The sequence below is a fragment of the Xyrauchen texanus genome, chromosome 35 (assembly GCF_025860055.1).
Source record: "Xyrauchen texanus isolate HMW12.3.18 chromosome 35, RBS_HiC_50CHRs, whole genome shotgun sequence".
In the NCBI taxonomy this organism is placed as follows: domain Eukaryota; kingdom Metazoa; phylum Chordata; class Actinopteri; order Cypriniformes; family Catostomidae; genus Xyrauchen; species Xyrauchen texanus.
Genome location: NC_068310.1, coordinates 19,120,367 through 19,141,217, shown reverse-complemented (window position 1 = coordinate 19,141,217; position 20,851 = coordinate 19,120,367). Strand labels below are relative to the sequence as shown.

Genomic DNA, 20,851 nt, shown 5'->3' with positions numbered 1-20,851 from the left:
AGAAAAAAAAAAAAAAAAAAACCCCACACACACACTCACAGAATCAAAAACAATCACTCGGAAGTTGTTTGGTAATAGGCCTTAAAGGTTGTTCACCCAAAAATGACATTTCTCTCATCATTTACTCAACCTCATGCCATTCCAGATGTGTATGACTTTATTTCTTCTGCATAACACAAATTAAGATTTTTAGAAGAATATTTCAGCTCTGTAGGTCCATACAATGCAAGTGAATGGGTGCCAAAATTTGGACGCTCCAAAAATCACAAAGGCAACATTAAAAGTAATCCATAAGACTGCAGTGTTTTAATCCATATTTTCAAAAGTGATATGATAGGTGTGGGCTAAAAACAGATCAATATTTAAGTCCTTTTTTGCAAGAAATTTGTCTCCCTTCCTAGTAGGAGGCGATATTCATGAAGAATGTGAATCACCAAAACAAAAGAACGTAAAGGTTAAAGTGGAGATTGATTGAGCAGGGAGGTGAATTTATAGTAAAAACAAAAAGGACTTAAATACTGATCTGTTTCTCACCCACACCGATCATTTTGCTTCTAAAGACATTGATTTAACCGCTGGAGTCTTATGGATTACTTTTATGCTGATTTATGTGATTTTTGGAGCTTCAAAATTAGGCACCCATTCACTTGCATTGTATGGACCAGAATTGAAATGTTCATTTGTGTTCAGCAGAAGAGAAAAAGTCATACACATCTGGAATGGCATAAGGGTGAGTAAAAGATAAGATCATTAACATTTTTGGGTGAACTATTCCTTTAACTGCTAATCTTACCTTCGTTTTGTATGGGATGCAGTCGAGGAGGAACCTGAATTCTCACTGGAGCGGTTGCTTTGAGACAGTTACATGGTATTACAATTGAGCAAACCAAAACAACAATAGCTTTTTGGATTGTAATATGTTTCACTCAGAATGATCAGGATTCTAACCTGTGGGGTGAAGGATTGTGACTGCGGAACCCTCTACTGTTCCCAGACGGGAATACACACTGATGCGATACACTGTTTCAGGCTGCAGTTCTAAGAAACAGTGACTGCTGCTAGTAGAATTCACTATCTCCTCCTTTGTGTGTTTATCTGAGACCACACATACAGAAAAAGAGATGGATAACCCAAAACTAACTGCCTTTTCAACACTAATAGCTTAATGATTTGACTTTGACTATTTGATGCCACATGTCTGAGCTGAGCAGTTCTGGTACCTCTGAGGGCCTGGATGACTATGCGATAACTGCTGACCGCAACTACAGGCCTCCAGGACACACAGATACTGGAGTGATCAGACCGAACCACACTCACACTGCTGACCCGCAGACTAGCTGGTTGAGCAAAGAGAGCAGCACACATAGGGATGTTAATACAAGACATTGCCAATATTTAAGTTATTGACTGAAGTCTATGTGTGTGTGTGTGTGTGTGTGTGTGTGTGTGTGTGTGTGTGTGTGTGTGTGCGTGTATGTTTGTGAGACTCACTGGTCTTCCCCTGAGCTGAGGCACTGCCGCCCTCCCTGTTGCGGTACTCAGCAGTGACCAGCACACTGTAACGAGTGTCAGGCAGCAGATTCTGCAGCAGGATGCGCCTCTCACTGCCTGGCAATGACACCTATTACAAACACCCCACAGGACTACATTACACACGACACCACATAATATTTCTAACACAATAAACAAATGATGTGGCATTGGGAAGTAGATCAGCTTTGATTTTGTGATGAACTCCGTTTTCACAGGCACTGCAGTCATTGTGTCCAATAATTAAAGACCGTACATCCATGTTTTAGGATTACACATTTTGCCATGCGTTGAATATATATATGCAAGGAATTTGCCTTGATGGCACACTCTTGATGACATATTTCCATACAACAGGACATGTAGACAGAGACAAAACCACATAACCATTCAAACATTAGAGGTCAACTACAAAAAGGAAACAAAACCAAGATCTTTATATTTTGTGAGTGGTGCTTGCCATGCGGTTGCTGAGGTGTTTTGAATCATTAAAAGAACGTTTGATGTATGGTTGCCTGGGTGTTCTGGTTGGTTGCTATGTTTAGTTGGTTACTATTGGTCCAAGTCAAGGAAGTGCATGCCCAAGTCCCTAGACATGGCTGGGGTCCCTCCTTAAAGTTAGCATAATATCAAATTTACCTTTATATTTTCTTAATGCATGTTACTGGTCTTTTTGTGAATGATTCATCATTGCATATATGTTTTGGTTTGACTTCATAATAGTTAATAAAAGTGATGACTGACACTTCTCTGGTGATGTAAGACCGCTCAGCAGTTAAACTAAAAGTCAAACGTTTTTATTAAGTTTTATCCCCTCCTCTTCAAGAGCCTGCCATGTACACAACCCTGCCATCAGTTGAAGTAGCAAATGCAGAGATGGTGAGGAGGTGTATTTTCTGCTGTTTCCCTGCCAATACCCTGTTCCCTACCCCAGATTAGCTTGCCCGCTGAATTCGTTTTTTCTTTTCGAAAATGTCAGGGGAATGTCAGCGAATTTGCGGTTGCGTTCGAGGCATTTCACGCTTGAAAGTGATCAACCAGGGGTGATTACTATGAATGAAATGCAAATCAGATGCAGATAAATGGCTGGAGTATTTATATTTTTTTAATGCAGGCATTTTGGGAGGTATTTTAAGAAGTAAAACACAAGTAAGTGTTCTTTATTCTTTATATTTAGTGTAGGCTTTGTGATTCAAAACGTTGAAATATTGTCATATTTTACTCACTTGATTCATCTAAATAAGACTTGCACAAGTTCTTTAGTGACGTTTGACTTATCAAGCACTCACTGTGTTCTCCCTCCTGTCTCCAGTGAGGGGAGTGTAGGACACACGGTACTGCTGCACGTGGGCATTGGGATGAATCCAGTTGACCAACATACTAACTGCTGTCTCCTCTGAGATAGATAAACTGCTGGGACCACCTCCTGATACTAAAACAACAAAAACACTTCAAATGCTTGCATGTTTATTCTTACTTTGTGTAAGCGTGTATACTCACAGGTGCTGTATCGTATTGCCACAGCCTCACTCTGAGCCCCATCAGCATATAGTGCCGACAGTGAGATCTGATATTCTTTATCTTCCTCAACCCCTTCCAAGATGGCTCCCTCACTCTCTCCATCGACTTTCAGCTGGAATGCATCCATACATTAGCTCACAATTGTTCCCATACCTTTCAACCAATAACCTGCGGTGATTTTTCCAAATGTACAGTATGCGCTTACACCTGAGCTAAATTATGTCTAACACCGTGTCTAATTTCAGTAAGCATGGGGAGAGCGGCATAAAAAGGCAGCAGCCACAGAGCTGAGAGAGTGACACACGTCAGTCTAGTGTTGGCGCATAGAAGAATTGAGAAACTTTATAAAATTGATTGTAAACATTGCTGTGGCCATTAAAAGCCTTACCTGGAACGTCAAGTGCCCTGCTGAAAACTGTCACACTGGTGCCCGTGTGACAGTTTTCCCAAGAAGGACACGTGAAGCAGGGCACTTGAAATTAGACATCGGTGTTAGACATAATTTAGCGCAGGTGTAAGCGCCCTTACAGCTTTTCTCTCCCGGACGGGCGCTTGACCACGCCCCCGCTGCCACACACGGCTTGTAATAAAACATTTGCAGTAAACAGTAGCCTACCAAGAAAGTCATTGGTCACTATCTTCCTCGTCTTGTGCACTGAAACCACTGAAGTCATCTCCTTCGGTGTCGGAGTTGAATAGCCTCAGATTTAGTTGTCTTTTTGCACTGAGTCAATTCATCACGCTGCTGTTTCCAACGTCTTATCATCGACTCATTAAGACCAAGCTCCCGTGCAGCAGCCAGATCAATCGCCTTCAACTTGAAAGCAGCATCATATGCGTTTCTCCATGTCTTTGCCATGGTGATGGTGACAAAATTAGGCTACTACCGTAATCAGAATGATGGGAAGTTTGAGCGCGCTCGATTTAATCTAAACAGTAAACAAAAAAAGTTGTTTTGACCTTAACCCGTTCGGCAATTTCATTGGTCTAATGAAAGCTTCACGCCGCCAAAAAACTGAGCACGTCACAGAATGTTTTTATATATAAAACATTTGAAAGCGGGAAAAATCCATATGTTAGCCGCGTCATTGTATAAGCCGCGAGGTTCAAAGCGTGGGAAAAAAGTTGCGGCTTATAGTCCGGAAATTACGGTACATTTGAACATTTATTCGTTCTGTGAATTTTCCAAGGCTGGAAATCTATTGTTAATTTTTTTATAATCCATTTTTAAATATGCTGGTTTTCCACACTGTAAAAATGAAAAGATACTCAAGACACAATTTGAGGCATTTCAGTTGCCACACTGGCAGAACACTCTGGAGTCACTCTGGACTGTCAGTGGTTTTGAAGCTCAAATTTGAAGCTCTTGAACTATACTGTATCTTAAAATTCCTTGAGGACATAAATTATATTTGAGTGTCTCCAGGGGGCATTTTGACCATTATGGTGGGCAATTGGTTCTCCCGTTTTGCCATCCGTTTGGGATGGGGGCAGGGTTAGAAATTAAGGGAGGCTCGGGACAAAAGTGCCACCAAAAGTGACAAAAATGCCCCTTAAATTCAAAATGTGGGGGCAGAAAATGCCCTAACAATTATATTTTCTGTTTTTATTTATAACATATAAATTTATAACATATAATACAGTTCTTAATATTCTCTCTAAAATATGATTTGATGTTGATTTAATTTATGTGTAGGAGGTAATGTGTTCTCAATTTTAGAACTTACAGATTAATTCAATTTAAGTATTTCAATAAAATAAGGACAGTATATTTTCAGAAAAAAGCCCTCAGGAAAAAAAAAAATAGCCCCTGAAAATCAAATCCAAGGCAATTATTGGCCCCTTTTGGAAAAGTTCATTTCTGACACTGGGTAGGGGTGTCAGAAGTTTCTGGGAGACACAAGGAAAATCTAGCACCCACCGTTAGACCTGGTCATAGTTCAGCTGAGGTGTGGCAGATGAGGAACCCCAAATAGTGTCTTGAGTGTCTTTTAATTTTTACACTGTATGATTGTGGAAACCCTGTTTGTAATTAAATTGATCACACATTCATCTGGTCATCTTATTTCTGACAGAACGAATAGCATAGAAGCAATGTATGAAGCACTGAGAGTTGGAGCTAACCTGCCTGAGATCTCCTCCACTGAGGGAGATCCACTTGATGAGATAAGAGACCACGTCATCCGCCGCGGCTTCCCATCGCACTGTTATGTCACTGCCAGAGAAGTTAGTGACTCTCAGATCTGAGGGAGCCGGCACCTTCACTGAAAGATAAGATAGATGGATGTAAATGTGCATTTGGGTTGAAGAAATGGAAGAACAAAAAGTTGAATGAGCAGATATCCTCAAAATTGGTATTGGTATGTAAAAAATTAAGTCACAAAAAGATTTGTATGTAACTTACAGGTAGTGACATTGGCTGTGACAGGAGTGGACAGGCCCTTGTCAAAGAGTGACTGCACTGACACCAGATATCTGGAGAGTGAAGACAGATTCTGCAGTAACACTGTGTTCACACCCTTGACCTCCACCTGAAAAGTAGGAGAGAATGAGTATGACATAGCAAGATGCACTTTTATTACCAACCAGAGACAAGAAAGCAAGGTCTGTCTGCATAGCTCAAAGCTGTTCAGGCAGATCATCAAGAATATAATGAGAGAGAGAGAGATGTCCTTGATCTGCTCACCTTCTTGACATCACTGCCATGATTGGTGCTGTAGATGATGCGGTGGGAGGGAACATCGACCGCTCCAGGGACCCATGTTATCCTCAGAGTGCTGTGACTGATCATGGGAAACTGCAAGCTGAGAGGAGACGGCAATGGGACTGAAAGCGAGAAAGATTAAAGACGTGTGGGAATGAGCAAAGGATTTAGAGGTAGATGGATACTGTTAGATTTGTTGTGGCTGTGTTTGAGTTGTCTTTTTTTTCAACTATCTCTCCCGCACGATCCTCTGCAGTCGACCTTTATCCCTCTCGGGAGGCTTGATTAGCCTAATACAGTACCGGGCGTGTAGGATCACGACCTGGCCCCGCCCTCTGCCCTGCCACAATACGTTAATGTAGTAATTTGATGGTTAATGTAAACATAGCCATATGGGTTTTTATTTTTACATTATGATACTTAGAGATAGTTCACCCAAAAAAGAAAACTGTCTCATGATTTACTAACCCTCATGCCATTTCTGATGTGTATGACTTATATTTAGAAGATATTTAGAAGAATATTTCAGTTCTGTAGGTCCTCACAATGCAAGTGAATGGTGACCAACATTTTTAAACTCCAAAATCCACATAAATGCAGCATAAAAGTAATCCATTTCACTCGAGTGGTTATATCCATGTGTTCAGACACAATGTAATAGGTGTGGGTGAGAAATAGGTCAATATTTAAGTCATTTTTGTTTTTAAATTCTCCTTCCTGCCCATTAGGGGGCGATATGCAAGAAGGATGTGAATCACCAAAAACAGAAGAAGAATGTGAATGTGATCTGTTTCTCACCCACACCTATCATATCGCTTCTGAAGATATGAATTTAACCACCATACTTGTTTGGATAACTTTTATTTTGCCAAAATGTTGGCACCCATTCACTTACATCGTATGAACCTAAAGAGCTGGGAAATACTTCTAAAAATGTAAAGTATTTACAGGTTGTGCTGATGGCTGTGACTGGATCACTCGGGTCCTCATCATAAAGTGCATAAAGTGTGACTGAATAATCTGTGGATGGCATCAGATCCACAAACTCTACGTCCGTCTGAGCAGGTCCGAACTTCACCTGCCACAACAAACACAGGAAATGTTTCAAACTATTGTGATTAGAGACAGGGCACTTTAGTACAGGTACTAAGCTACTTGGGACATGAATCCAAACTGACCTCTCTGGCATCATCAGGCTCTCCATCAGTGAGTGCTGAGTACAAGGCCATGTACTGCGTGGCTCCTGCAGCTGGCTGCCAGCGCACCCGCAGACTGCTGGGGGAGGAGGCAGTTACCTCTAGAGCCTCGGGCATGGCCAATGGCACTTCAAGGAGGAGAGGAGAGGGTTTTTGTGATGTATATAGAATTTATATTCATGAATTTTGTGAACTTTCACTGCTGAGACTCACATGTAGTAAAGGTGCCTCTAAGAGCAGAGCCCACATTATTTTCATGTACAGGGAAGATGGATATATGATACTGTGTCTGTGAGGACAGTCCTGTCAGCAGTGCTGTTGAGTCTGTTCCATTCACCACCACCTGAGAGCAAAACATGAGCATAAAATAAGTCACTTAAGTTATATAAACAGTAATAAGCAAGATTTATAGTGAATTCTTTTGTCTTTTTCTCACCCAAAAGTGATCATTTCACTTCAGAAGACATGGATTCAACTACTCTAGTCATATGGATTACCTGTATGCTGCCTTTAAATCCTTCAAACTGTATTGTATGGCCAAAGACACCTCAAACATCCCTCAGAATATATTAAGTTGTGTTGTGCAGAAGAAAGAAAGTTATACGAATTTGAGATGCCATGAGGGTGAGAATATGATGAAAGGATTATTGTTTTGGGTGAACAATTCTTTAAAGGATAAGCAATAATAATAGTGATGTGTATCTAACCAAAGCATTACCAATTCCAGCAGAGTAATTGTACAGTAGATGGCATCAACAATCATTCAAGCAATTCCTCTCTCATTCCCTGTGCTTTTACAGTAACATTCCAAAGTGACAATAAATTACAGCCATTTCAAACCTCACTCAAGCGATTAGAGCTTTTGAAATATTTACAAGAGAACAGCCTTCAGGCATGTAACAGTACATCACCTCCTTCAAACTCTGTCCTTCAGCAGTGTGGTACACCACTCTGTACTGCTGGGGAGCTCTACTGGGGGCGGTCCAACGCAGACGCACCTCTCTTGAACTTAGTCCTACGTACTGCAGATCAGTTGGGCTCGGGTAGGACAGGACTGGGTCTTGAGTGGGATGCTCCATTCCTTCTCCACCAAAGACACAAACAAACACACATTTTTGTTATAATGCTTGTAAACAGTAATACTGTGTGGGAATGTGTTGAATCAGTGTTATGAAGGCCAGCTCATTAGACCAATAAATGTGTGTGTGATTGACATACTCTTTGCTTTAATACGGTCTTCAATCTTGCCACAGACAATACGAGCCAGTCTTCCCACCAGCTTACTGAGCAGAGGAAAATCATTCACATTATATACATTTAGCTCCAGAGGCTCAGACGCCACCTGTCTCAACTCTGCCTCATCTGCATTTTTCACACCTGGAGTGGGTGGAAAAAGATTAAAAAAGAAGAAAAAAAAACCCATTAAAATAAAGATACAACATTTGTTATATCTAACTGTACAGCAAATACAATTTGAATTTCAACAGAGAACATGCAATCACATGTGTTCATCATTATCAAACAGTATTCATCTCTACAAAACATCTCTACTTTTTATCAGTATGTCATAGGCCTGTTGAGCAGTCCAGCAGGTGGATGTACTTTGCAGGAGACAGGATGCAATCCACGTTCTGTGATTTATTGTACATACATCAACACAGTGGTTTTCAAACTGGGGTCTATTTTTTAGGGCAGTCTAATTTAACTTGTTAAATTAAGTGCACTAAGTAACTTTTTGTGTGTCATCATCTTGGATTTACAGTAATGTTACGTCCAGAGACGTATTCAAATGGTTGGTTTTAAATGTGTTTTCTTTAATGTGTTTTTGTGTGCTTTTTCCTGTTTCTTTCTCTGTTTTCCCTTTGGCTCCTCCTACTCCATCTCAGGTAGCTGATTGTCTTCAGCTGTGCCTACTTACCAGCCCAGGCAGTAGTAGCATAAAAGCGGAGAAGAAACAGCCCAGAGAGAGAGAGAAAATGTTGCCACAAGAGCTTTCTCCAGAGCATTGTCTTTGTCCTGCCTAGCTTTGTTGTAACAGATTATAAATTAGTTGTGAACACGATAACTGCCTAACGTTCTACTTTGGGTATTGTATCCCTATCTTTGTTTGACTGTTGTAAGTGTCTAACCGGTATTACATGTGTTTATTTGGAAGCTGGAGGTGGGTGCCATTTTTGTTGTACTCTGTGTTTTCCTGTTTTGAGGCCAGGAAGGGAGCTAGATTAATATTGTGGTGTCTTTTCTTTGTAGGGTGATAAGAGGTTTACTACTACAGTTAGGTTTGTTTGTCATTTTGGCCTTGCCCTCTCCTGAAGCCATTGCTTCCCTTTTCTTGTTTGCTAGTAATACCTTGTCCTTATTACTTAGCAGTAATTTGTTTGATTGTGGTGCTGTGGCAGGGCTCAGACTAATGCTCTTTAAACTTGTAGTCTTTGTTGCATCCATTTATACCCCAAGACTTCTTTTGGGACGTAACAATAACATCTAGTGTGGATGCAGCATCGTTAAAAATTAATAGTTTTATAAGGTTACTAATATGACTAGAGTCCTCATCTCATGTGAGTGGTCATGATTTTATACATTGCATGATTTTATCAAAATTACAATTCATTTCTTTAGGAGTACAACTTTTTTAATTGGGAAAAAATTAGAGTGCACCTTAAGATATTAATTCACATTTTATAACAGTTGCAGTACAGTCAGGGTTGGTAAGATTACATTTGAAATGTATTCCATTACAGAATACGTGCTGTAAAATGTCATGTGTGACGTTTTCGTTAGATTACTCAAGGTCAGTATCGTATTCTAAATACTTTGGATTACTTCTTCAGCACTTTTCTTCAGATTTTTTCACTTGTTTTGACTATAAAAGCTCTGCCAGTACAGTAAGACAAAACACACATGTTAAAAATACATTCTCTGAGAAACCAAAATATCTTATGCCGTGTTTCTAAAAGAAGATGCATCAAATTGATTTTGTTTTAAGGATTTAGATATTTTAACAGGAAAACAATACAAAAATGATTATCAAGAATACGATTTTCCCACTAATATCAAATGTTTTACTAGAAAAAAAATTATCTAACATGAATTTTCTTGATTAAAAGATATGATCGTGTCTGGTAACGTGTGCATGTAAAAATTGCATTTTAGCTTAGTGTAAAGCTGACAATTTACACCAGGTTTATTTCTATTTCTTCTGCTCCAGACTTCAAACTTACTTCTCTGTCTGCTTGTATGAATGTAACACATCGTAAGAAAGTGTTTCACCACTGTTTATATGTATAAATGTCTTCCATCTGAAAGGACTAAATATTAAATGAAACAAATGACAATAAAATGCAAAGAAATCTCTTCAGTAATCCAAATACTTTTTGAATGTAACTGTACAAATTACCAATTATTTAAGTTGTAACTAGTGGAATACAATTACTTATATTTTGTATTTTAAATACGTATTCCCGTTACTTGTATTTCGTTACTCCCCAGCCCGGAGTACAGCATTGTAAGGCATCTCTAAAACTGCTTTGTAATATTTATGTAACACTTTACAATAAGGTTGTATTCAGAAACATCAGTTAACTAGATACTGTAAATTAAACCTGCACTACGAAACATCTTATTTTAAAGAGTTACCGATATTTTTTGTGAAAAGTGCTACACAGATAGACTTCAATTAAACTGAAAATGTTTTCAGGTTTATACATGTATCTTTACTCTAATTGAGGGTAGAAAAGAGATATCATTTAAATCCAATGTAAATATTTTCCAGATAATATTTTTATTGAATTTGCTGATTTGGCTATAGTTCAAGGACAAAGTAAAATGTAATTTTGCAAACAAAACGTTTTTATAATCTCACACCATTTATTTCCATTTTTCCAAACAGTACAAATGGGTATAATACATGAAAATATAGCTGCCTTTATATTTTAGAAAGTGGGTCCCTCACAAAGGTGGGGACCCACCTTGGTTATTAGGTGGTCCTTGGCATCAAAACATTTGAAAGCCTCTGCATTAAAACATCAACTCCTTTATGGGTATGGCTTGAATAATAGCTATGAAAATTGTACACACATGAGAATAAATCCATGAACCAATTACTGTCTAACCAAATGCAACCTCATTTCTACCCAGTTATACCTAACCACACCCACCCTACATACATACAACATAAGCACTTGGGCACAGGGTCTCTTCCATGAACATGTAATAATGAGGGTCTCACCTATAGCAATGATCTCCACACCGAAGTTCTTCAGCCTGTTGGCTGCAGATATGGCATCATCCTGAGATTTGCCATCAGTCAAGAGAAGCAGGAACTGTGGTGTGTTGGTCCGCACCCCTGCTTCCTCTTTCAGATTGTTCTCCAGAACATGGATGAGAGCCTGACCTGTGATAGAGATCCTTACGCTAAAAATAAACTAAGCAGATCTTCACAATTCATCTTCTGAATAATGGGTGTGTCCTTGTAACAGTTTCATAAGATATACAGTAATATTTGTTATTATTGTAGTAAAGTTGGATAGCCTGTATCTGTGCAGTAATGGTATAGTAATGAATTGTGAATTATGAATAATAAATTGGGGTGGTAGTATGTACTTACCTGTGAAGGTGTTGCCTCCCTTGTATTTGAAGTTCCTGATGGCCTCCAGAAGAGGCTCTCTAGAGGTGAAGTTATTAAGATTCCACTCTGTGCGTGGGTCTCCACTATACTGAGATAATGCTGACAAGATAACAAAACACACAATATTTAAAGATTATTATCCATGCTGCAAGTAATTATTCTTAGAATGCAAATGTTAATGTACATTTTAATGATACCACTGAAATAACATCTCACCTATCTGCACGCCCTCTGGGCCAATGTGAAAGGGAACAGCCAGCCCCTCCAAGAAGTCGCGCACCTTTCTGAAGTTGGTGCGACCGATGCTCCAGGATCCGTCCACTAGAAGGACCAGATCTGCCTGTGCGCCAGCGCTGCATTCAAACGGCTTCCGTGTGGATACAGCTGGAGGTGGACAAGATCAAATGGACAGTGGGACAATACTACTGTTTAAATACAGGGTAACCTTAGGTTAAGAGAATATAATTGTCATTCTGAATGTCTTTAAATGTCTTTTAGTCTGTGCATGTGTCAGTGCAAGAACAGTTTATTTTGCTTTGAGCAAGGGAACATGATGAAAGGGTTTTTATATCTGCAAAGATTTTGCAAACCTCTCTGTATCTATATCAATCCATTTTTACACCCATTTCGTAAGATCCTGTGTGTGTGTACATACTGTATGTGTATTCCTACATGGTGCATTCTTATCTTTGTGTGTGTTTTAATGGGAGGAAGGAGGGAACCAATTTCAGTCCTGGGGGCAAACAAGGGGCCCTGATAACAACCTAAAAAGTGTCATTAACTGTGTTTTGTCCCTAATTCTGCTTTTATCCCTCACATTTACAGACACAGGATACATCAACACAGCCCATTATTAATCACTGACCATTACTTGCTTCCAGTATGCCAGGTGTATCTGAGTAAATATAAATAAACACATTTGCTTAATGTGGTGTAGTTCATATCTCTTCACTTCTAAATTAAACCTGCAATGTCTTACTAATACTTTGGCTTTATGATGTGCATTATGAGTGGTGTTACCTGTGACAGGTTGGGATGGGGTGGATTTTTTTGGTTTGTTATTGTTAGGGAAGTCATTTCTCACTGGCTTTCCTCTAGTTTCTTCTTGATAATTTTTACCCTCAGTCTTGGCATGGTTCTTGTCTTTTTTCTTCTCTTTGGTGCTTTTAACAATCTCTGGATCAACCTCAGGTAAAGCAGGGGGCTCTGTAGTTGCAGAGATTACAATTAAGATATTATAGGTGAAATATATATATATATATATATATATATATATATATATATATATATATATATAGGATTATAGTGTACATATATATGTGATATATACTGTAGAAATATGAAGAATACATAGAATTATATAAGAATATCAACATATCACTGCTTTGCAAGCATTGTAATAACATCAATTAAGTTATTCAATTAAGATAAGTCACAATAGCTATGGGATCTTCCTGTATTCCCATGACTTGTCTAGTCCTAAATGAACATTTAGCACAGGTGGACAGCATCCCCTCCATCCTGTCCCCCTGTCCCATTACTGCAGCAGTGATTACAGGTGTGTGTGTGTGTGTGTGTGTGTGTGTGTGTGTGAGAATGGACTCTTATTGATAGGTTAGTGAAGGAGCTGGCGCCAGTCAAACCATCTGCAGCTCCACCAGTATGTATAATAACAGGGAGACTGCAGAACAGAAGATCAGCAACCAGCAAACTGGAGTTCCTCTGCTTTAAACACCCAGTAGTGTGGGAACCATGAAAGTATGTTGGGTCTTAGTAACATAAGGCCAGTTTCACACATCCTGTGTCTGTAGCACTTAAGCAAAAACAGCAACAGTAGTAACATAACACCTTAAAGCACATAAACAGAAAATAACATTTCTGGGCTGCAACATTAAGGGGCCAAATTACATTGAGTATTTGAATAAGTCATTGTCTGGGTCTGAAATGTACAACTGTCATGCGCCAAATGCAGGTACATTTTCTATTTGGCCAGTGAAATCTTGAAATTCTCCCAATTGATTTTCATGATGTTCTGTTCCATTAACCGACATAAGCTTGTGACACTTAAATAAGCAACTATAAATGTGTCTGTATGATAGCAGGTAGTTTAACTACTTTCAATGTAAATTAAGCTAATTATCGAATGGACTGTATTTCACAAAACTCTTTAACATGTTTAAAACACATTGCCAGATTGTGGTAGTCTGCTGCATCCTCCACAACCTTTCACTCTGAACCAACCTGCAAGTGTCTGTCACCGCATGTGTAGCTTGAATCAAGACCAACAGATGTCTTCTTTCAAAAAATATTGCAAAAGATTGTGTTGCAGGCCCTCTACCTGTGTTTGTTGGTTCTCGGTAGAGCACTGTGGGCAGGGATGCGAGAGCTTCTGTCACATCATCCATCGAGCCAGAGCCAATGGCTGGAATCTTCTTCTTCTGCTCCCTGTTTCCACTGCGGATTAACTCCTCTTCACGCAAAGCATCAACTGAAACATAACAAGAGAAAGGAGGAAGATAAGGCAAAATTGAAGGGGAAAGATGAGATGGAAGGAAGAAACTGAGTGACTATGTGAAAGACTAAAAACATTAAATAAATTATACAAAATTCATGCTATTTTATTTGATAAACTATAGAAAATGTATTAGCCATCAACTTATTATTAGCCAACCTAAGGACCCCATAAAACAGCATCATGAGCACAGTTTTCATTCCTGTGTTTACAGATTTACTATTCAAACAGGAAGTATGGGTGGGACATATCAATCAAAATCAAATCACTTTACAGTCACCCAACCATATACACAAGTGCAACAGTGGGTGAAAGTCTTGGGTGCAGTTCCAAGCAACATAGTGGTCATGGAGAGCACTATGGTGTTGAATGCTGAGCTGTAGTCCACAAACAGCATTCTCACATGCTAACTAACCTGGGCACATAATGAAGGGTTTGTCCATTTGCTTATTAATAGCTAATAGCCTTTATTTCACAGCACAGCCATGAACCATGACATGCTACTTCCTTCTCAGCTGCATGTAGTAGGCTATTAGGGGGAGGGCGATACAGTACTTGTTATTAAGAGCATTTAATTGGGCCAAAGTCTGTTTTCCCTAAAGAGAAAGTCTCTTTACATTTTAAAATGCATAGAAGTTAATTTTGTAAACTTTTAGCAGTACACTAGCATATAGATATAGAAAAGTATAATTACAATTTCATAGTCTTTACATCCTATTTAGATCAAGCAAATAAATGGTGTTTTAGCCCCTTTTTAGGCTATCAACACCAGCACCTTTTTGACATAAGCAAATCACATGGAAAAACTGAAGATGCATTCCAAACCCCACACTTCACTATTCTATGTCATTTTGTTGTGTAAGTAGTGTAAGTATTTTGACACTACAAACTACAAAAAGTAGTGTGCTTTAAGTACCCGGCTGATGCACTTTTTCAACCGTCAAAAAGGTGTGGAATGCTGGAAATGTCATGCACTCAGCGCACGTGGCTTCCATACATTGCGGAAGGAATGGAGTTACTTAGCTGCGATTCTGGTCTGACAAAACAGCTGTAAATAATGGAGAATGTAGCAACTGGCGAAACTTCAGAGAAGACATCACCTTATAAATGTAATTGAATGCTTTACCATCACTCTAAGCTGTGTGAATATGTACATTGTTTGAGAAGTGTTGAAATGAGGTTGGCTAATGCGCTAAAGCTATCGTCAACACAGTGCATGTGTTTGAAACATCACTTCTGTCAGCTGTTAAGCGGCGAACACTTCTGTGTAGTAAATCTTTTTTTTTCCGTGTTTTGTTTAGGACGATCCAACACTTTTAAAATTCATGGCTGATTGCATAGTATATTTTACAAGTACATAGCGTATAGTGTGTCATATGGGACACTGCTTGAGTGTATTCTTTAGCTGTTATGTGCGAACAATGGAAAAATACTCCACAGACAAGCAAGCCTGGCCCTTTAGCCAAACCACACAAGCGGCCTGTCCAAACCTGCACAGCCCAATATAGTAACCTACTCTCCCAACCTACATAAAACCTCTCTCCTCTCAACATATTACAGATATTAAGCATAGTCAGCATCTTTTGACTAGAACACCATGCCATAATGAATCTTTGTCTGGAATATAGTCTGATCTCCCTATTGCAAGGCCTTTGAGGTTGATATTTACATTCTTATTTTAGCACTCTGACAGCAAGAGTGAATAGGTTCTCCATTAATTAAGCTATTTCATCATCGATTATCATGTTTCTTACAGGGTGGTCATTTAGGTGGAGTATTACTTGTATTTAAGGGAATTCCAAAAGTGTAATGTGCCTGTAAAAACACAAGCATTATTCCAGAGTTTTTCCTCAGAGTTGTCACAGCCTGTAATCCCACAGGAATCCACCATCCGACACTGTTAATTACAGACAGCCCCCCTCCAAATGGGTGAAACTGTGTTTGTGTGTGTGTGTAAATGGAGTTTGAGGTGTATTAAAAGAAGTTGTTTCATTGACACATCCAAGTGACTGTAATTTGTGTCTGCCTGTTGACAAATCATGAACGCTGGGAACTATTTTAATTATGACAAACAGATTTCTGCTTCTCGCATACATACAGCACTTAACTGCAGGAAGATCTCTCACTTTCAACAACATCACATAGTGAAATAATCCCATATATTTACATGGAAGGGTTCCGTGCCATATCTAGGAACCAAAATATATCATAGAGACTTGGGGTGGGCTCTTTTAATTTGGACCAATAAGCAACCACCCAGAATACCTTAGCAACTGGATAGCAACATGTTAAAAACACTCAGGACACATTAGCAACTGCATAACAATGCCCAGTCAACCACCCAGAAACTTAGCACAGTAGTGCAGAGTTTTGCACAGGCAATCATCACTCACATTTTGTTCAAAAATCTAGTTGTCTTGTTTTTCCTTTTCTTTTCGAACTCATGGTTACACACCTAGTAGTAGTTTCATAGAGCCATGACCTGTATTATATGTTCCTCTTCAGTTTCTATCACTTCAGATTTTCTCCATTTCATGCACTCTTATTCTCTCATGCTCTCACTCATCCTCCACTCTTACTGGTGAAGTGTCTCTTTGCAATGAGTTTCTCCAGTGTTCCATTGAGCACCAGGACTTGGAGGAGGTATTCCTGTCTGGAGTCCAGGCCTGCCACTGTGGCTCGCCCACGTGTGGTTGTCAGCATTAGCTCTGGCTGGGGAACCTCTGGAAAAGACAAAATGCAAGCATGTTTTCACAGCATAATAAAGTTCATGTTTGGTGAACTCTGGCATGCAAATTCATATAGTGAAAACATGTTTGACCAGTTGAGGATCTACACATGACAGACTGACTTGCCTGAAAATCAAAAATGGAGGAATGAGAGAACCATCATCCAATATAACACAGATTTGGAGCAGTGAATTTTGAAATGTTTTATCTAAAGTAGGGATTTTCTACCTTTCAATCTCCAACCTTTCAACTTTCAACCTTTGACCCCTGCTTAAAAACCCTGGATGAGTGAGTTGACAGTGTGTATATAATATAGGATAAGTTGATTAGGTTCAAGCCCTCTGTTTTTCAATGGTGTGTAAGAAGATGGCACAATGTAAGAATGTATTACACATGGTCTCTCCATCTCCCTGGACATCTATAGTGTTTGTTTTTCTGTGTGAACTTTCTTGAGACTGCAGCAAACCTGTCTGGACTCACCTAGCTGAAAACAGGGGTGGAAAAGGAGGTCGGAGAAACAAAGATAAAGGTCAGGGAGAGATTGAGAGAGCAGGGATGGGAAATAGGCACATGGAAAGGATGGGAATGGAAGGGGTTTGACGGAAAGATAGAGACACATAAATTGGTAAAAGTAAAATAGGTGAGAAAAATAGAGATAAAAATAGAGATGTCAGACAGAAGCGATATGAGGAGAGGTTATGGCTGGCTGCAGGCCATCTTCATTCCACCATTCCTCACCTGTCCTAAACACTTACATAGTGGGACAAGAATGTATTGCAAATTTTAGAGAAAGATAAATGTGTGTGAGAAAGATCGATCGATAGATAGATAGATAGATAGATAGATAGATAGATAGATAGATAGATAGATAGAGAGAGAAAAGAAATAGATAGAAAGAAAGAGAGAGAAAGACAGAAAAGGATAGAAAGAGAAAAAAGAGAAAAGAATGAAAGAAAGATAGAAAGAGAGAAAGAAAGAGAGAGAGACAAAGAATGAAATAAAGATAGAGAGAGAAAGAAAGATAGAAAGAAAAGGATAGAAAGAAAGAAAGAAAAGAAAGAAAAAGAAAGAAAAAGAAAGAAAACATTGAGGAGTAAAGGGTTAGTTCACCCAAAAATGGAAGTTCTGCCATCATCTATTGTTTAAAACAGAAGAGTTTGTTTTTCCTTCTCTGAAACAAAGATGGATTTTTTTTTTTAGCAAGTATCTAAATATTTACCAGAAAATATTGGTTGCTGCCGATGCCCTTGAGAATGCCTGATTGTGATTTATGATTTGTTTGTTAATATGAGTTGTGAGAAATGAGGGCGATAGAATCATGATAATGTTTATCTAGTTGGCAGTGAGCTGACACTGCATGTAAACTGTATTATACAACATATGTTGCTGAAAGCTGATCACCAATATCATATTTACCCTCAACAGTTTCTCTAAATGCCTCTCAATCCACAGCTAGAGCAGTCTCACCTGTAATAGGCCGAACACGGACCTTGTAGCCCTGCACTGGCCCCTCTGCCTCCTTCCATTTCATCTGCAGCCGATCTTCAGACAGAACCGTCAGCTTCAGCCGGCCTGGAAACATATACAAAGAATTCATGGAACAAGTTTCATGGAAATGGAAGTATACAACATGTCATTAGCAAAGAAATGCATGTGTGTAAGAGTGAAGTAATGTATATGCATAGTGTGTCAATGGTCAATGTGTCTGTATGCACAGACAGATGTAGGACAAAAACAAGCTTGTAACTTGGAGAGAATCATGGGAAAAGAGAGCTTTATGTAGGGCCATGGAGGTTAGGCTGAGAGCTGTATGTCTTCAAAGATCAAAGCCTTCCTCTAGAAGCCTCTCAATGCCGTTTTTTCTCAACTTCCCCTCTGAGAATTTATAATATTTGAACGGGAAGATTTTCATTCATTGTCCCTCAACTCTGCCCTTGTCCTCGCCTTATCTGCATAATTTCCACATGACAACTTTGCCACAATCCCCATCTTTCATGTTCCTTGCTGTCTTTCCCTCTTCCCAGCTGTCCGAGACCACTCAAAGAAGGCCCTTTAAAGGCCTGCAGGGTAACAGGGGGTAGAGGACCACAGGAAATCTGCCTTTTGGAGGGGTTGAAGGTCAGCCTGAAAGGGGCGATGCTTGCATTTAGGGTCATAGCCCAGATGAGTTAAAATGGGGACAACCCTAAAAGCACAAATAACTTTGTCCCCTTTTACTGTAGTGTCTATATAAACTCTAAATAGCTCACTACAAAATTAGGAGCTTGGTGAATTGCTGGATGTCTCAAATGTTTTGTTAGCAAACCTAAAAAAACGTAATACCAAATGTCTAGAATATTGTTTAATATGACTAAATCAGTCTGAATACATTAGGTTTCACGGATGAAAGTCCATTTTTGGGGAAAGATCTGGTTGAAATAGCTCCATGTAAGATTAGGTAATTTCACTATTTTGTGGTGTGGTATCTGTCTGCATTAACTGGCAGCGGATCAGAGCCGAAAATACGTTTTCCGTCCGACAGCAGTACCACCAACTCAGAAGTCAACAAACGTGCGGCCAATCATTCAGACAAAAAAACAGTGCAGAAAACACAGGCACAGCATGTATCCTCTAGGGACGACTGCGATAACAAGAAGACTAAAGAGCATACATTAAATATTTCAAGCACTTTAAGGCAAATTTCTCTTCCAAATGTGGCAACTTCCACAGAGGACTTTGTTCAGTTGTCTGGGGATTCCACAATGTTGCACAATCGCATTAGACAGTAAGTTTGCATTGTAGTAACTTATAGTATTCTTCTCTGGTGTGCTGCTTAACAAGAGTTTCATTTCTTTGGGAAATGTTCTATATACTGTCGAATAAATGTACATATAAAATTGAGAAATGGAGGGAAAAATTTAACTCTGTAGTTAAATCTGTCTCTATAGATTTAAATGCAATAAGATATAGAGAAAAAGTCTGACTTTTACTTATTTTTCATTGTTGCATGTGATTACAAAATACCTTTCTAGCATGGGGGTTGCAATGTTTGGTCCAATTAGATGAACTTGCAGGAATGCATATGATATTTCCCAAGCACAACAGAAGTTGTGTTTTCTAGAAGTACTTTAAAAGCATCCCAATACATGCAATTACAGTTCTTCCCTGATATAGCCCTTTAACATTACTTTTGTAGGTGTTCCCTAGTATAGTCAGGTTGATTCAGTCATATTAATATTTTTGACAAGATGTTACCACATCCTTCTCATTAATGTTCATCAGATGTTCGGGAAAAAAATTAATAAATAGCTAAAGTAAAAAATGCCAGTCTATTTCATGTTTACACAGCAAAACAGCTGTGTGGATTCAACCACTGGAGTCTCATGGATTCCTTTTATGCTGCATTTATGTCCTTTTTTGACCACCATTCACTACAGAGCTACTATATTCTTTTAAAAATCTTACTATGTTCTCTGCATTTTCATTTTTGGGTGAACCATCCATTTAACTGATAAATCATGTGTGTATACTATATAATCTTAATATCCTTGTAAGTAAATGCAATAGTATATAAATAGTATTAGTATGTCAGCAATAATGCTCAGAAAAGACACAAATGTATTAAAGGTGAATTGTGAAGGTGAATCATTTCTGTGCCACTTGTATTACCAAATGGAAATACAAAAGTAAAAGACTGTTTCCAAACAGGTTTCCAAAACACTATAAAATATCCCACCCCAAACTGATGCCATTTGTTGTTCTAGAAGGTTGACATGTCGGACCTCTCAAACAAACAGAGCAATGTTTTGATAGTGCTACAGTCTTTAAATTATCTGGGAATTGAATGGCTTACTTTTAGTTTTCTCTGCACATTAAACTAGGATAGAAAAAAAATGTTATTTTTTTTTTACAACACACTTCACATTTAAATTAAATAGAAGGGTAATGTGGTCCCCTGATGCATGGAGAGCTTAATGTGACATGCTATTTTGTGTCTGTGTGCGTGGCTGCAACATGAGCCTTAATATTATGCCATGGCATAGTGCAGCATGC

The 20,851-nt window shown here is 38.9% G+C and overlaps 1 protein-coding gene across 1 annotated transcript in view; it reads right to left on the bottom strand.

Moving 5' to 3' along the window:
- LOC127628859 (collagen alpha-1(XX) chain-like) overlaps positions 1-20,851 on the bottom strand; it is a 33,661-nt gene that overhangs the window by 11,416 nt on the left and 1,394 nt on the right. The window contains exons 3-23 of the mRNA XM_052105805.1: positions 18,287-18,391; positions 16,670-16,813; positions 13,917-14,066; positions 12,599-12,784; positions 11,795-11,962; positions 11,558-11,677; positions 11,180-11,344; positions 8,170-8,328; positions 7,863-8,032; positions 7,165-7,294; positions 6,934-7,079; positions 6,704-6,833; positions 5,738-5,877; positions 5,456-5,582; positions 5,176-5,315; positions 3,031-3,163; positions 2,820-2,962; positions 1,492-1,621; positions 1,221-1,337; positions 949-1,095; positions 794-850 (exon numbers count right to left, since the gene is read on the bottom strand). Of these exons, the coding sequence (XP_051961765.1) occupies positions 794-850; positions 949-1,095; positions 1,221-1,337; positions 1,492-1,621; positions 2,820-2,962; positions 3,031-3,163; positions 5,176-5,315; positions 5,456-5,582; positions 5,738-5,877; positions 6,704-6,833; positions 6,934-7,079; positions 7,165-7,294; positions 7,863-8,032; positions 8,170-8,328; positions 11,180-11,344; positions 11,558-11,677; positions 11,795-11,962; positions 12,599-12,784; positions 13,917-14,066; positions 16,670-16,813; positions 18,287-18,391 (2,907 nt within the window). The remainder of the gene's footprint in view (positions 1-793; positions 851-948; positions 1,096-1,220; positions 1,338-1,491; positions 1,622-2,819; positions 2,963-3,030; positions 3,164-5,175; positions 5,316-5,455; positions 5,583-5,737; positions 5,878-6,703; positions 6,834-6,933; positions 7,080-7,164; positions 7,295-7,862; positions 8,033-8,169; positions 8,329-11,179; positions 11,345-11,557; positions 11,678-11,794; positions 11,963-12,598; positions 12,785-13,916; positions 14,067-16,669; positions 16,814-18,286; positions 18,392-20,851) is intronic.